This window comes from Leopardus geoffroyi, chromosome C1 (genome assembly GCF_018350155.1).
Source record: "Leopardus geoffroyi isolate Oge1 chromosome C1, O.geoffroyi_Oge1_pat1.0, whole genome shotgun sequence".
Taxonomy (NCBI): domain Eukaryota; kingdom Metazoa; phylum Chordata; class Mammalia; order Carnivora; family Felidae; genus Leopardus; species Leopardus geoffroyi.
In genome coordinates, this window is record NC_059328.1 from 53,842,799 (window position 1) to 53,859,320 (window position 16,522).

Here is a 16,522-nt window from a genome sequence, read left to right on the forward strand (position 1 = left end):
CCTCATGGGATATTTGGAGACAATTCACGTCTTGGTCTGTTATCTTGGAAGATGTCTATATATGTATATTTTTTTGTTTGTTTAAATCTGTCTTAATGTTTGGCAGATGGGACTAAGAACAGGGCTCTGGCACTGGATATTGTATGGAAACCAATTTGACAATAAATTTCATATTAAAAAAAATAAAAAGGAAGCTGGCATTAAAAAAAAAAAAAAAAAAAAAGAACAGGGCTCTGCGGTTGGCCTGACCATTGCAGAGTAGGACAGCACCAATCTCGTCAGTTACTCCAAGCATACCATCCAACAGTGATTTTCCTGATATAAAACATACATAGTATACAGGTATTACCAAGAGAACAGAAAGCATATGTTCGCCCAAAAACCTGTACGTGAACATTCCTTGTAGTGTTACTCATATTAGCCAAAAAGTAGAAACAATGCAAATGCGTATTAACTGATGTATATAAACAAAATATGGTATACCCATACAGTGAATGATCAACCATGAAAATGAATGAAGTACTACTTGAAAACATTATGCTAAATGAAAGAAACCAGACACAAAATACCACATATTGTATGATTCCATTTATATGAAATGTGCACGATAGGCAAATCTGTAAAGACAGAAAGTAGATCAATAGTTGCCAGGGGCTAGACAGAGGGAGGAGGGAACAGGGAGCGATTGCTAATGGGTACAGCGTTTCTTTCTGAAGTGATAAAAATGTTCTGAAATTAGGTAGTGGTGATGGCTGCACAGCATTGAGAATGTATTAAAAATTACTGAGTTGTACACTTTAAAGTAGTGAATGTTAATGGTGTGTGAATTGTATCTTAGTAAAGCTGTCATAAATATGGGTATTACTTCCTATCTGAAGGTGAGGATCTTATGAGGATTAAATGAAATAACACATACAAAGTGGTTAAAGCACAGTGCCTGGTGTAATATGTTTCTTAATATGTTAACATAGTATGTTACTTTATTAGTGATTAATACTGTTGCTCTTCATGAAAATAACACTGCTTAAACATTGGTAGGTAAGCTGCAGTTTTTATTCACTGCTCCCTTTGTGCATTATTACCTGTTACCTAGTATAGAGTTAATAAATACTTTGTAATGAATCTGTTTTTGTTCATATGCATGTTTAGCCACATTTGCCAAAGTGGTTGTCTTTTGCTGTTGTTCTTTGCAGCATGTTACTGAATCAGCATCATTGGATCTAACTTTGAGCTTGTAGTAGTAGCAATCAGAGCCAATAGTTTGAGCCAGTAGTAGTAATCAGAGTGATATGAATCTCTTGACAGTGCATACTTCAGAGTTGGAGTTAGGAGTTTTGACTCAGTTTGGGGAAGGAAGGTTCTACCTTGAATTCAAGGTGAAGGTAGGGACAAAGTGATTCTTGAGCTTTTTTGCAGTAATATAATTCTTTTTTTTTTTTTTTTAATTTTTTTTTTTCAACGTTTATTTATTTTTGGGACAGAGAGAGACAGAGCATGAACGGGGGAGGGGCAGAGAGAGAGGGAGACACAGAATCGGAAACAGGCTCCAGGCTCTGAGCCATCAGCCCAGAGCCCGACGCGGGGCTCGAACTCACGGACCGCGAGATCGTGACCTGGCTGAAGTCGGACGCTTAACCGACTGCGCCACCCAGGCGCCCCATGCAGTAACATAATTCTGCTTTATGTTTTTATAAGAACATAATTGGCCTTTCTTAAAGTCAACATCAAATATAGGCAATATGCTAGATAACAGTGCAGTGAATATCTTCTTGGGGGCACTGGTGGTTGAAATTGTATCAGTCACTTGAAATGTAAATTAATATTTATTATAAAGGCATAAAATATGGTCCTATTTAATAACCATTGTGAATGCAGCCAACTGAATAAAAACAATAAAGTTCGAATAAATAAATTAAAAAAAAGAACATAATTGCCTGTCAAAAACGTGGTTCTTAATGGTTTATTATCAGTTCTCTGAAGAGTAGAGGACTTCATCTTGGTTTAAAAAAAAATCCGTTCCTAGAAACTTAACAGATTTAAACTGATAATTTGTTCCACTGAACCTAACCCACAATTTCCACATATAAGAAATTATTTTAAAATAAGATAGAAACATTTTTTCTCTGAAAAAAATTTTTTTTTGAAAAATTCACATTCTTTTATATATGTTAACTAACTTGGATGTAAATTCAAAAAAATAATAATAAAAATAAATTCACATCTTTTGATAAAGTTGGCATTCTAATAACACTGAGTTGCTTCTACAACTGTATCAGCAAGGTGCCATCTACTTATACCGAGGTTCATGAAGAGAAGTTTTTGTTTGTATTATCCAGCATTCTTTCTAAGCCCAGTGGAAATGTTTTCCTTTGGTCTCTAAGGAATGGTTGTGCTCCTCAGCTTCTTTGAGCCTTGTGCATCCCATGAACCATATAGTTGATCACATTTCCTGGCTGTCGTAAACCGTTGGGGGGCTCAGTGTCCACTTCGCGGCGCTCACCTCTGGAAAGTTCCAGGACTTCTGTCCTGGCCTTTCACGAACCACCCCTTCCTCTGGACTCCCAACTTTTGTTTCTTACTTTTATCTTCTCTTCTAATTTATAGAAATACTCTTTTATTTTTATTTCTGTTTGTGTATATCTTACTTATCTTCAAAAGCTGCTTTTATAATTCTTTGGGAGACAAGGCTACCATTGTTGAAACCAGCATTCTAAAAATTACCCCCAAAACATCTACCTGTAACTTTCCCCTCATACCAATAGGGAGGAATGGAAGAGAAGGCAAAAGGAGTTTGTAAGCTTTTCTTTTTTTGAAGCTTTTTTGAGTGTCTCTTTTTCCTGTTTTTTTAATAGAAGTTGGTGATATGGCAAAGCAGTACATAGAGAAAGGTCTTTTGGTTCCAGATCATGTGATCACACGCCTAATGATGTCGGAGTTGGAGAATAGGCGCGGCCAGCACTGGCTACTAGATGGTGAGTTGAACCTGTGGGTAAGCTGGATTTCTGTGACTAGTTGGTTGTGCACACTCCCTTAATTTCTGACCCATTGCAAAATACCTTTTCTTCCAAGCTTTCAGTCATTTATTTAGGCATATTCCAATTTGGCAAAATGATAGAAACTCACTGTGATAAAGCCTTTTCATTTCTGTCTCCATATCTACCATCCCTAGAGCCATTGACTTGAAGCAAACCTTTACTGAATTCCCTTTACTGTTACAGTTTCGATGGTGCTCATTGTTTCCATGACTAAGTTGTCATAGGTATGACGCATCTTAAATCAGAGGTTCTTTCATTCATAATAGGCCACACAAATTAACACCATGAGTTACCATTTTTCATCTGTCAGGTTAACAAAGATAGAAAATCTGAAGATCTTTTATTGAGTGTAAAGGAAATAAATATTATTGAGAGTATAAAACAGGCAACCATTGGAGGACAGTTTAGCTATCTTTATACTTTTTTTTTTTAAGTTTATTTTTATTTATTTTGAAAGGGAAAGAGAGAGCATGTACATGTGAGAACATGGGAGAGAGCAGGAGGGAGGGGGAGAGAGAGAGAGAGAGAGAGAGAGAGAGAGAGAGAATCCCAAGCAGGCTCTAAGCTGTCAGCACAGAGCCCAACGCAGGGCTCAGTCTCAGGAACTGTGAGATCATGACCTGAGCTGAGACCAAGATTTGGACACGTAACTGACTGAGTTGTTCAGGCACCCCAGCATTCCTTATATTTCCTGACTCAGCAGTTCCCTGCCGGATTTCTTCCTAAAGAAAGGTTGTCAAGGTTGTCTGTTCTCATCATTATTTGTAACTAGCAAGACACTGATAACAACCTAAGTATCTATCATAGGGATGCCTTAAAAATTAGTATGTCTGTTAACCGAATAATGTGTACCTATGTGTTGGCAGGGATAGATGTCTAAGATGCACTGCCGAGTGAAAACAGCTGGCTGCAGTAGAGTCTATAACATATACTATTATTTATGTAAACATGGAAGGATGCTGTGGTATTTATTACTCTCTCCATGTAGAAATACATGCATAAGCTCTCTTTGAAAGGATATTAAAAAGACTGATACAGTCTTTGATACTGTTTGATTTTTTTTTTTTTTTTGAGTATGTATTTAAGTAACACCTGGACCTTATTTAAGACCTCTATTAGAGGTTCCTAAACTTTTTAGGCAAATAGGCCCCTTGATGACAACTATGATATTTCTCCTAGGAAATGCCTGCAGATGCTTACACACAACATATTACACAATTCTCCATGAAGCTGAAATTCAGAATCTTCTACTTTAAATTTTAAGAAAAACAATGGACTGGGTGGATTATTTCTTATTCTTGAATAGCAAGATTCCTGGGTACAATAAAAATAGAAACTTGATGAGCATGCTACTTTCTAGGACCACAGAATGGCAGAGAATGAGATTTCTCTATGAGGAACTTGTTTCCATTGCAGAGCGGTTTTTAGTTCACACAAGGCACTCAATCCCATATTAATTTTGTGAAACTGAAGCTTCAGGAAGTTGTGACAGTTGAAACCTTGATGTTTGCCAGCCACAGAGAAGCCAGATGAATTGCCTACATTTAAACTATGAGATTGGCTATATTTCTCCTAAAGTCTGGAACCATGAGTCTCCAAAATGACTAGTATGGTGCGGTCTTTATTGTCTATCAGTGTTTCTCAAAGTGTGTAGTGTGCAGTGTTGGTAATTGCTAGACAAGAAAGCAGATGTGTCAAGTTAAATATTAAAAATCGCTGGCATTTATTGAGTACTTATTGTGTGCAAGCATTGTTTGGAACACCTGATATTTTTTCATTCAATCCCTACAATACCGTAAGAAGTAGGTACTGTTATTCCCATTTAATAGATCAGAAGACTGAGGCAAAGTAGGCTTTAGCTAACTGCTCAAAGGTAGTAAATACCAAAGTTAAACACGTTTTCTTTACTTTAGGACTTAATTGAAACTTTAATATAACGCAATTTAACTCTTCACAGAAGGAGACATCATGAGGCATTTTCTGAATTTATTTGATTTTAGAATCCCCCACCTCATTCCCAACACTCACCAAGAACCTACAGGGTTTGTTCTGTGGAGCATTCATTGTGAACTACTATTTAACATATATTCCTCACTTTGTAGGTTTTCTGAACGGTTGACTATAAAGTAGATCACGTCTTTCTAGACTTTGGATTTAAAAATTTGTAACTCTGTTCTCATGGGACTAGAGGGAACTGGTGGATTGAATTAAAAACTTTTGCTGAGAGAAAGGCTATAATGGCCTACAAAAGGCATCCTCTTATTCATTGGGCAATAACGAATAAAGCTCCTCTTGTGTGTCAGAAATTACTAGGTGCTGTTGATAAGATGCTAAGACACTGTCCCTATCACAGTAGGGGAATCAGTAAAATAGTTACTGATAGCAGAATAGAAGCATATATATGTGGTACCCCTCAGACACAGAGAAGAAAATTATGTTCTGGTAGTGAGAGGAGGTACTGGAACAACGTTATGGAAAAAGAGATAAATAGAGGTTCCACAGGTTGATGAATGGGGGTTGGAAGGCAGATGTTCTCTGCAGAAGGGCATGTGAACTAGGTAAGAAAAGGATGACATAGCTTAGTATTTTCCTGGGCCTGCAAGCAGAGGCAGGCAGGGGAAATCCTGGAGTGGATGGTGTTTGATTCAGTACAAAGATGGTGGAACCAGAAATTGTTTGCTCCCGGGACCATTGAAAAGTTAATTAGGGCCATAACATGATCAGATTTGTGTCTCAGAAAGACTGTTCTGTTAGCAGAGGAGAGAGTAGGTGGTGGGGCAGGGACGAGGTGGAGGCTAGAAGCCAAATACAAGACTGTTGTAATATTTGGACCATGGGATGTTGAAAGCCTGAATTTGGGCAATGGTGGTAGGATGGAAAAGAGGCACCATCCAGGAGAGAATGGATTGAGGGGGAAAAATTGACAGGAGTTATGAGTGAGGTTAGCTACTACAGCCCTGTGGTTTTCTTTTTTTTCTTTCCCTCCTTCCCTTCCTTCCTTCCTTCCTTGCCTTACCTTGCCTTTCTTTTTTTTTTCCTTTTTTCTTTTCTTTTCTTCTCTTCTCTTCTCCCTTTCCTTTCCTTTTCGTTTCTTTTCTTTCCTTTCCTTTTCGTTTCTTTTCTTTTCTTTTCTTTTCTCTCTTCTTGTCTGGTCTCGTCTCGTCTGGTCTCGTCTTGTCTCGTCTCTTCTCTCTTTTGTCTTCATTCTTAATTTTTTTTTTTTTTTCAAAGTTTATTTATTTTTTTGGGACAGAGAGAGACAGAGCATGAACGGGGGAAGGGCAGAGAGAGAGGGAGACACAGAATCGGAAACAGGCTCCAGGCTCTGAGCCATCAGCCCAGAGCCTGACGCGGGGCTCGAACTCACAGACCGCGAGATCGTGACCTGGCTGAAGTCGGACGCTTAACCGACTGCGCCACCCAGGCGCCCCTCTCTTTTGTCTTCATACAGGGCTTGGATTCAAGAAGAGTGTGGGATCAAGACCTGAGCTGAGATCAGGAGCCAAACTCACTTAACCAGCTGAGCCACCCAGGCACCCGTGGAGTTTTCTTTTCTTTTTTAGAGATTTTACTTTTTCAAGTAATCTCTATACCCAATGTGGGGCTCCAATTCACAATTTGAGATATAGAGTCCACATGTCCTACTGACTGAGCCAGCCAGGTGCCTCCTGGCTTTTATTGCTCACGGAGGTTTGCACTTTTTGTTTCTTGACTGTCATCACCTCCTTTGCACTTCTCTAGGCCACTTTAATTTCTCCAGGCGCGACATTGACTCACAAAATGTAGTCCTCCACAGTGTGTAGGTGTTTGCCATGATGGGTAAACTTTGACTTTGCCACCACCTGACTATAATTTCTCTGGTTTAAATTCTTTAATTGTAAAGCTTTCACCTTGCAAAGCAAACTTCTGTAGTTTTAGTGTAAACTTTGTTTTTTAAAAAAGGATTGTTTATATTAAACTCCTTTGGAAAGGTGGTTAGTGTAATAACCACTAACCCCAGTTAGGTGCCAGACTGCCCGTTTGAATCCCAGCTCTGCCATTTACTGACAGTCTGTGACCTTGGGCAAATTGTTTTACCTCTGTGGGCATTTTATTCCTCATGGAAAACAGGGATTAGGAAAGGGTTTGTAAGGATGAAGTGAATATATGTAATGTTCTTAAAAGAATGCTTGCCATATAATAAGTGCTAAATAGATATGCTATTATTATCTGTCCTAAGTGATATACAGGTCCTGAATGTTTTTTTTGTTTTTGTTTTTTTTGGTGAATACGTGAAGTGTTAAGTACAGGAATAATTTAAAAAATATTTAGCCATGTGAAATTGAAGGTCAGTTTTAGTTATGGAATGCTTCTGTGTTTTGCTTTTGCCATAACTATTCCTCTCAGGGAGAATAACTAAAGTTCTTTTACATCACAGGCCTGTTTTTAGTGAAGTGCGTCAGTATCATGGCTGATTTAGTTTGTATCTTTCTCCTTGAAGACCCATCTGGTCACTTTTTCAGTTGTGATTTTCCTTTAAAGCTCTGGAATAAATCCATTTGGCAAAGTGAGGAGTGTTAAGAATGCCTCATTCTGTGTTCAGCCTTAAACTCCTTATGTTACAGGGCACATGCTCTGTGGAGGACGTGCCTGTTGAGTGTGCTAAAGGTGATTGAATGTGCAAAGGTCGAGAAAAGAATTCTGGATGACAGATGACTCATCATCTTGGTCCATATGTCTGTAGAGAGGCATCTGCACATGGTGGGTGGAAACAAGTAGAGTGGATGCCAGCCAAGGGAAGGCCAGGAGGGGTTGGTGGATGGGGTGCCTGAGTGCTGTGTGGTTTGGTCAGCTATGTCCTTGCTAAAGATAGTTCAGCTCTCCCTTACCTTTGCAGTTTTCTCTCCAGCTGAGTAAGAAACACTGTTTTATGTGTTAATACTTGTGTACATCTGTGGGGGCTTTTCTTCTTTTTTCTTTCTCTCCCTCTATCTTTTATGTCCTTACAAGTTGAATGTGTGAGAACAGTTTTAAAAAGTTTTCTTTAATTTTTAAGACAAATATTCTACTAGAAGAATGGAATGTGCTGCAAGCTTTCTAATTTTGTTATAAAACCATGCATGTTTTTTTTTTTTTTTCCAGTTTCATATAAAGAAAGTATTTACTACTTATTAGGTGAAATAGCTAGAGAACAGTAACCATCTCTTTAAAACAAATATAAATTCTTCACTTTTTAAAAATAGGCCTGGCAGCTGGGTGGGGCCAGTAGGGAGATGTGTTGGTAATAGGGGTTTTCATTTCTAAATTTGACTGCCAACCTGTGTATTTAAATAGTAGCCTGCAAGTTCTCAAACTCCTTCCTAATTTATCTACAGGTAACAAGAAGTAACAGAATTGTCTACCATACGATTTTAGGTGAGGCATCAAAATATTTAAAATTGGTTGTCACAGTTTGGTTTCATAAAAAATAGTAAATTTTAGAATAATGAGTGGAATATAATTTAAGCCTTTCATCGGAATAAAGATCCCTTTGGAATGAGAGTTATCATTCAGTCTGTGGTCGTATGTTTCATTTGTGGTTCAGCACAGTGTCGAATGCTAATAACTAGGGCTTTCTGTAGATAATTCTGGAATTTTTTTTTTTTTACCAGAAGTCAGAGTTGCTTGAATGTGTGCAGTGTTTGTGTGTGTTTGTTTGCCCTGAGAGTTAAATGATCTCAGATCTGCAGTATTTCCAAGGTACATACTTACTCAGAGCCCTTGGTAACCAAGTAAATGGTGGATGGTAGGAAACCAAACTATGTATGATAGCCATGTAGCCGTAATAGTCACCTCCAGAATAGAGCATCTGTAAAATTCTGTTTTTAAAACAAACTTGACATTTTTTATCATCTTCTTGGAAGAAGGAATTATACCTGCTTTTGATTATACTTTGTAACATCATTACTAAATAGTCAGATATTCTTCAATGAAAGGATTTGTAGACATGTCATTAATTTCAGGTTGAATATTGTACTAGGGGAGAACACATGGCTTCACCAGGGGAAGATGGGCAAAAAGAAGAAATGGTATCTGTGTATACTTTAAGTGAAACTTAAAAAATAAATCAATGAAACTAAACAATAATATTGGTCGAGTTATACAGGAAAAGACCATTACTCAGCAAGGTTAGGTTATGAAAAGTAATTTTGGTCACGCCTGACTTGAAATTTAGCACACTCTCATCTTGTGATATACCTTATCCAAAGAGCGGAGCCTGTTCAGACTTTATGTCTAGCTATTGATTTCATTAAAGCTAGTGCAGCCTCTTTGTTAATGGTCCCAGGCGATTGTGCAAATTTCTTTCGGTTCTGAGTCTTCATAATTTTTCCTACAACTGAGTATTTATTGAGCACCAACTCTGTGCCAGGCACTGTCAAGACACCACAATAGAGCAACATACTAGGTGGGACCTGGCCTTCTTGGCATTTAGAATCTAGTGGTGATTCAGCTTTTGTGCTGCCCTAGGCAATGAGGATTGCCTTTGATTTCTGTGATTTAAATCTAACCTATAAGAACTTTGTTTTTATTCTATGACTTCCCTACTTTCAGTGTCCTTGGTGTCTGTATGAGCTCAGAGGATCGGACTGAAAAACATGGTAAAATAAAGCCTTGGGTATCTTCTCTTGTTCATTTGGTTGGATTCTCTCCTGAGACCCTGTTCCCATGTCCATTTCTGGTGGCTTTTTTCTTCTGCGTGATCTGACTGCTGTCTTGGGATGGGGAACAATTTTAATATGGCAGGCAACTCTGAGTTTGTTTATTCGCTCTGTGTTTCCAGAGAATGACTAGATTTTAACAAGTAAGCATTAAGGGCCATATGGAAAACATATGTATACAGATATTTGAACACACCCTAGAAAAACTTGGTTCAGAGATCAAAACGCAAATTGAGTTATACATTTTATGGTGCGTCTTGATGAGCTTGGCATTGGTCTGTCTGAGGAGGGAATAGCATATTTTCTGAGCTTAGTCCAGGAGGAGCAAATGCTGAATAAATAACTGCAGTCTAGGACCTTGGGAGCCCCAGTGGAGGGGGTGAAAGGTGAGAGGTAGCATCCAGGAGAAAGGAACTGACCCTATCTTAGGGGTGAGGGAGGCAGCTGTTAAATGGAAGGCTTCCTGGAGAAGGTGACAGCAAGAACTAAGTTTTGAAAGTGAGAATAAAAGCTTAATCTTCTAGATGGAAGGATCACTATATGCAAAACAGCATGGTGTATTCTGGAAACCACAGGTAATTGGATAATTCTAGAGCTGAAAATATGAGCATATGAGGTCAGAAAAGTGGGTGGGGGCAAAAGTTAAACACTTCATGAAATTCAAATAACAGGGCATTGAATAAACATCAAAGTCAATACTAATTTTTTTTTTTTACATTTATTCATTTTTGAGAGACAGAGCACAAGCCGGGGAGGGGCAGAGGGAGAGGGAGACACAGAATCCGAAGCAGGCTCCAGACTCTCGAGCTGTCAGCACAGAGCCCGACGTGGGGCTCGAGCTCACAAACTGCGAGATCATGACCTGAGCAGAAGTTGGACGCTTAACCGACTGAACCACCCAGGCGCCCCAACATCAAAGTTAATATTAGAAATGAGTTACGAAGCTTAAAATGTAAAACTTTGAGTTTGAAAGAATAACTTATTTTTTAACTTTTTAACCAACACTTAAAAATTAACTTAATTTTTAACATGTTTAGATCTACTTTAGATATTAAACTGTGATTTCTCTCTATTTGGGCATGTCTCATACACTTTAAGATACACTTAGCCCCTTTGCTGTTGCCACTTAATTAGAAGTCTATAAAGTAAGGCATAGGATGAAGCTGTCTTCAAATCCTAATTTTAGATGGAAGGAGAGCCTCCTTCCCTAATTTATGAAACAGGTATCTTGGGAATTGGATGGATTGAGAACATTCATTGCAAAGCTTTATCCAAAGCATCTAAAGCATACTTTGCTAGTTTTTTTTTTTTTTTCAAATTAAAAAAAATTATTTATTTATTTTGAGGGAGAACAAGAGCACAAGTGTGGGAGGGACAGAGAGAAGGAGAGACAGAATCCCAAGCACTGCTCCATCAGTGCAAAAGCCCAATGTGGGGCTCAGACTCACAAACTGTGAGATCATGACCTGAGCCAAGGTCAAGAGTCAGATGCTTAACTGACTGTGCCACTCAGGCACCCTTTTTTCTAGTTTGTTAATGAAACAATTGCTGGGCATTTAGTAAATACACAGCACTATATCAGAACAGTAATGTGGTGGAAAAAGCGCGGACTTATAACTGAATATCATTATGTAATTTATTAGCTGTGTAGTCTTGAGCAAGCAAAATTACCTTTCTTGGATTCTTTTTCCTCATCCATAGAATTAGTAGCAGTATGTATGGCATAGGTTCGCAGGGATTGGCTAACAAATATGACGCTCTTAGTGGAATCCTAAAACATAGTAGGTGGTCACATGATAGTACGTGTTATTATGTACCGATGTTGTATATACATACAACCACATGTTGATGCTGATACAGATGTTAGAACTTAGCATTTCATTAATAAATGGCTGATAAACTGAAAAATGTCATTTTAATAAGCAAAGATCATCATATTCATCCCTCATTAAGTACACCTGGGGAAAGTATAACTAAACAAAATTCCCCAGCCTCCATTAAACCTTACCTACTAATATAAAACAAAACAATATAAAACTCTGATGACTGCCCTAGTACTAGGAAGAAAAACCCAGATTTTGTGAAGGTGAACAAGTTGGTTAGGGTTAAGAGGAGACTAAGATGTGGGAAAAGTGCAGAGAATTTAATTTTATCATTTGACACTGACTTTATAAAAATGGTACATGATTACTATAAAGCATTCAAGCCATATGGCAAAATATAAGGGAAAGGAGCCAGTCACCTAAAATCCCAGTAGCCAGGAATAATCAGGGTTAACAGTTGACAACCTGTCATTCTAGACCCCTCCTCACGCACATAGGTACCTGAAAGTGTGTAAGTGTGGCTCCCATACTTGATGTACTTTTAAAAATATTTAATTTTACTTAAGTTTAACAATAGCAGAGCTAAAGTGAACCTGAAGGAATTATTACTGAATTTCAGATAAAATCTTTCTTCATCACCCAGGATATTCTTGGGAGAGTTCTTTAAGATTATGAAAGCCATTAGGAGTTGACATATTTGTTTTTTTATTTCATACTTCAAATTGAGACAGAGAGATATTGTCTTTCTTCAGTGAACAGTAAGAGGATTAATGTACTTAGGCTTCCTCCCACCTCTTTTCCCCTCCCTCCGTCTCAGTTTTCAATGGTTTTTGTTGCTAAAATCTATTATAAGTTTTCTTCTGTAACCTGAATTTCCAATTTTTTTTTTTGTCTTACATCTAAAAGATTTAAATGAATTCTGTGGCCTGGTTTTCTCACACAGTACCACATCTCTGTTTCTTTTATTTTGACGATTCTTCTCGTTACTTCTGTGAATAGACTAGAAACCATCAAATTATACACTTGAAACAAGTGAATTGTTTGGCATATGAATTATGTCTCAATAAAGCTGTGCTACTTTTTACCACAGCTTTTCCATTCATCATTACCGTGGTCAGCTGGATCTTACTGGATAATTTCCTCCTGCTGCTCTTTCCCTCCTTCCTTCCCTCCGTTGTAACAGAGAGGCTCATGTGATGCCCTCTTCCCTGAGTTTTCACGTTTGAGAACGTCTCCTCATCATTCAGCAGGTTCAGCTGGCTGTGATATTCCTGAGTGACCCCTGTGTCCTTCGGCACTTTGCAGCCTCTGTTTCATCTTGTTCCGACCTGGATTATTGCTCTGCAAAGCCCTGAGGCCAGTGTGACTTTTGACTATGATTTTTTTTTCTTCCTGTATAGACTTCCTGAAGAATTGTTTCCTCATACTTGAAGTAAATAGACCATCTCAGTGTTGTTTCTTGTCCTCCCTCCTATAGGTACTGTGTCCTTTTGATCTCCAATTCAGTTCTTTTCCTTTCAGGAAAGTTCTCCTGTATTATAACTTTTTTGTCCTTTTGTTCAGTTTTTCTATTTTAAGAAAGTATATCCACTTACAGTGGATATTATTGAATATTCTTTGTCTTTATCATATTTTAAAGTTTCATGTTTTTTGTGTTTCCTTTTGCCTTCGTCTATGTTCAGACCTCTTTTCTTGAGGGCAGGGGAGGGCAAAACTTTGTTTTTATTCCCTAATGACGTCACAGTTTCCTTACGTTTATGTGCTGTATGTGCTAATGCTGCCAGGCCTTTGCACTCCCTGTGCCCTCTGCCTGCAGCACTGTGCCTTGAGATGGTCATGAGGATGCTCCATTCACATCTTTACTCAGATATCCCCTCCTTGCCGAGTCCTTCTGGTACCATCCTGTCTACCCATTTCATTCTTTCTTCTTACCTTATAATCATGTAACTTACAGATTGATCTGGATGTTGATATTTTATACCTTCCTGTACCTACAATTATGTTTGACATGTAGAAAAAGCTTATAAATACTTGTCTGATGGTAGGTCTCACCTACCATGTATATGTACACCATATACCTGGGAGCTGAGCCCATGGTGGGCCATACTCAGCCTCTGTTCTTTTATTTGGGGCAAAAATACGGGCCTGTGGTGAAATCATTTACAAGTTCCTTTTGTCTCAAGTGAGATATAGTGGGACCAGTTTTCCTTTAATTTGTTTATATTGGGACTTGGGTCCCCATATAACAGGTAAACAAAATTCTTAAAGAGAAGGGCCTTTAAGCAAAGGATTTACAGTTAACAGCTCCTTCCTCAAATGCAGTATGCATATTCCTTTACTGGCAAAAGGGCTCCATAATTTTTAACTTGTTTAAGAACACAGGTTATAAGCTACGAGTTTCATCTATATCCTTAAACAGGAAAAATCATTGCACTGATGCCAGAGGACCTCAACACCATTTGGTGATTTCCCCAAGAATCCCTGCCTAATAGGAATTCATCTTTTAACTAAGCCACTTAGAAGATCCAAACTTATGGTTTAAACCCAAATTTTCTGTAGTATGTCTTCTATCAGTGGATCCCGAAGTAGTGATTATAGCATGTCCAGGTTTTTAAATCATTTACTACTAACCTATGAGCTCCTTGAGAGCAGGAACTATTTATTACAACTCTAAGATACATAATAGAAGAGTTCCAAGTGTCCCTGGAAGATTTCAGTGAGCAGGAAGTAGGTCCTAAGCTCTCAGCACAGTGGGAAATGTGGAGCTCACAAAGTGATATGATGTAGCTTAAGCTCTTGTTTGCCAACATCTGGAGCACAGCTGTGTCTTAGTCTTTTCACCATCTGTTAATAAAAACTGGAAGAAGTGGAATATGGAGGTCTTGGATACACATACAAGTAAATATTGTGCAAACAGATAAGGTAGTTATAAGATGTAAGACGGAAAAGGCCTTCATCGAGCAGGTTTTGACGGTGATTAATTTTAAGTTGCTAGTGAGGCTTCTGCTTGGTGGTATGAATAGTTTGAATGCCTCTGTGTTAGGGAAGACTATGGTATGGTAGAATAACTACCTGCTTTGAACTTCAGTTAATCATTCAGTGATTAATTGTGATGGATTATGGCTTACATATTTTTAACTTGGTTCTTGCTTTCCCAACAGCTGGGAAGAGATGGCTGGTCAGAAGCAACCGTGTTGGCCCCAGATCCTAATGCACATAGGAAGGGGGCCTGGTGTTGTGTGGCCTTTTCATACGTTGCCAGTCCCAGGCGGATGTTAGAAGTTGCCCTTTAAAACTGCGCTTCTATTTCCATCAAGCAGAGGGCTTGCTTTTCTGCCTGGGAATGTGGTGGTGGACTCTGGCTCTCTGCCCTTCCTCTGGAATGAATGCACAACAAATTAGAAAAACAGAAGTGTCCTAGTTCCCCATTCCCCTCCACTGTCTCAGCTTGTTGCTGTGGCACCTCCTGCTTCACCGGCCCTCCCTCAGGCTCTTGGCATGGCTGAGAGGAGCAGATGCCAAGGCCCGGTGGCTGGCACGTCAGGGATTTAGCGACATCTTCCTGCACATGGTGAATCTTTTTTGGGAGGGAGGCTGTCTAAAAAATAACCTGTAGGCACCATAATTAGTGATATAGCATGGTGGATTTTGGGAGAAATTTAACTGTATGAAATTTCAGCTTTCAACGTGGATTGGCTATTTGATTAAGCAGGACATGGTAGCTTTTCTAGGCTATGAGGGAGAGGGGACAGCTTAGTATGGAAGCATGAGGTAGGTTTTCTGTACTCCTGGTGAAAAACCACGTGATGGAGTGAGCAGTCTCGTATGTGTCATTACAGGGAGGAAAGCAAGCTCTCTGGGCTTAAATGTGTTCATTATTTTGCTTTGCCTGTTGGATTTTCTGGTTTCCTCAACAATTAATGGAATATATTCACTTGGATTAGGTTATCTAGGGAGACTGGGATTCTGCTTGTTAGTCATTTAGAAAATATATGTTTCAGGATTACTTTTCGTGAAAATAAAAGTATACCACAATTTATTGCAGTTCTTTCTAAATTGAAGAATTATTCATGCTGCCACCTGTTGACAGAATTAGAGTGTACATCTAGTCTACTTGGTCAGTAATCCCTGCCTACCAGAATACCAAATCCACATGAAATCTGACTATTCTGTGGAATCTGACTGTTCCACATGGAACAGGGGCTACAAGCAAGCATGTTTAAAGAATACACACCCACAGCTAGAGTGGCAAATTCTCTTGGGCCCACCTGTGTAACCATAGCCTGTCTAGTCTGAATCTCTTAGTCAGAAGATAACCTCTTAGAATGTACTTTTGAATGCTTTATGTATGCATGCATCTAAGTACTTTCATGTCAAGAATGGCTATTCTTATTTAGAGGCAGATTTTCCATTACAAGATTTACGGATCATGCTTTAAATTCCATACATCTGCTAATTATTTGTTTCCTTTCAGATTCCAATATCCTTGCAATTTGAGACACCAAGGAATTAAATCTTACACCATGAGTAGATCTTTGGAAGAGGACACGGATCAGTGGATGTCAGATGTTAACTAAAGAGCAAAATACCCACATGTTTCCTCACCAAAGTTAAAGTGAACATCTCATGCCCTGATACTGGGACACTCTTGGTTGATAAACAGTTTTCACAGTCTTCATATTGTGATCTTCTGACAATATGTTCATTTAAAAAAATATATGTATGTGGTTGGATAATGACTCTTCGCTAAAAATGGTTTAAAATGTCCTGGTCAGGTTGTACCTTATCCGACAGTCTGTTCTTGGCAGCTGATTGATGTGAGAATTACATCTTTGATTTGTTCAGCCCAACTTGAGACACTGATATAAATCACTTCAAAGGATGCGGCCTTTTAGGACGCCATTTCATATTGTGTGCCCTGAAGCTTTACATTAGGATGTGTAAGCTGAAGAATATTCATATCTTAAGAGTCTCCTTACTTCATGGA

The 16,522-nt window shown here is 38.6% G+C and overlaps 1 protein-coding gene across 7 annotated transcripts in view; it reads left to right on the forward strand.

The window, feature by feature from the left end:
* Positions 1 to 16,522, forward strand: part of AK4 (adenylate kinase 4) — a 73,877-nt gene that overhangs the window by 37,405 nt on the left and 19,950 nt on the right. For 6 of the 7 annotated variants that reach the window (XM_045477697.1, XM_045477700.1, XM_045477704.1 and 3 more), the window contains one exon: positions 2,853 to 2,972. The exons of the other annotated variant lie outside the window; for it this stretch is intronic. In XM_045477697.1, coding sequence (XP_045333653.1) covers positions 2,853 to 2,972 — 120 coding nt within the window. The remainder of the gene's footprint in view (positions 1 to 2,852; positions 2,973 to 16,522) is intronic. 7 annotated transcript variants of the gene reach the window in all.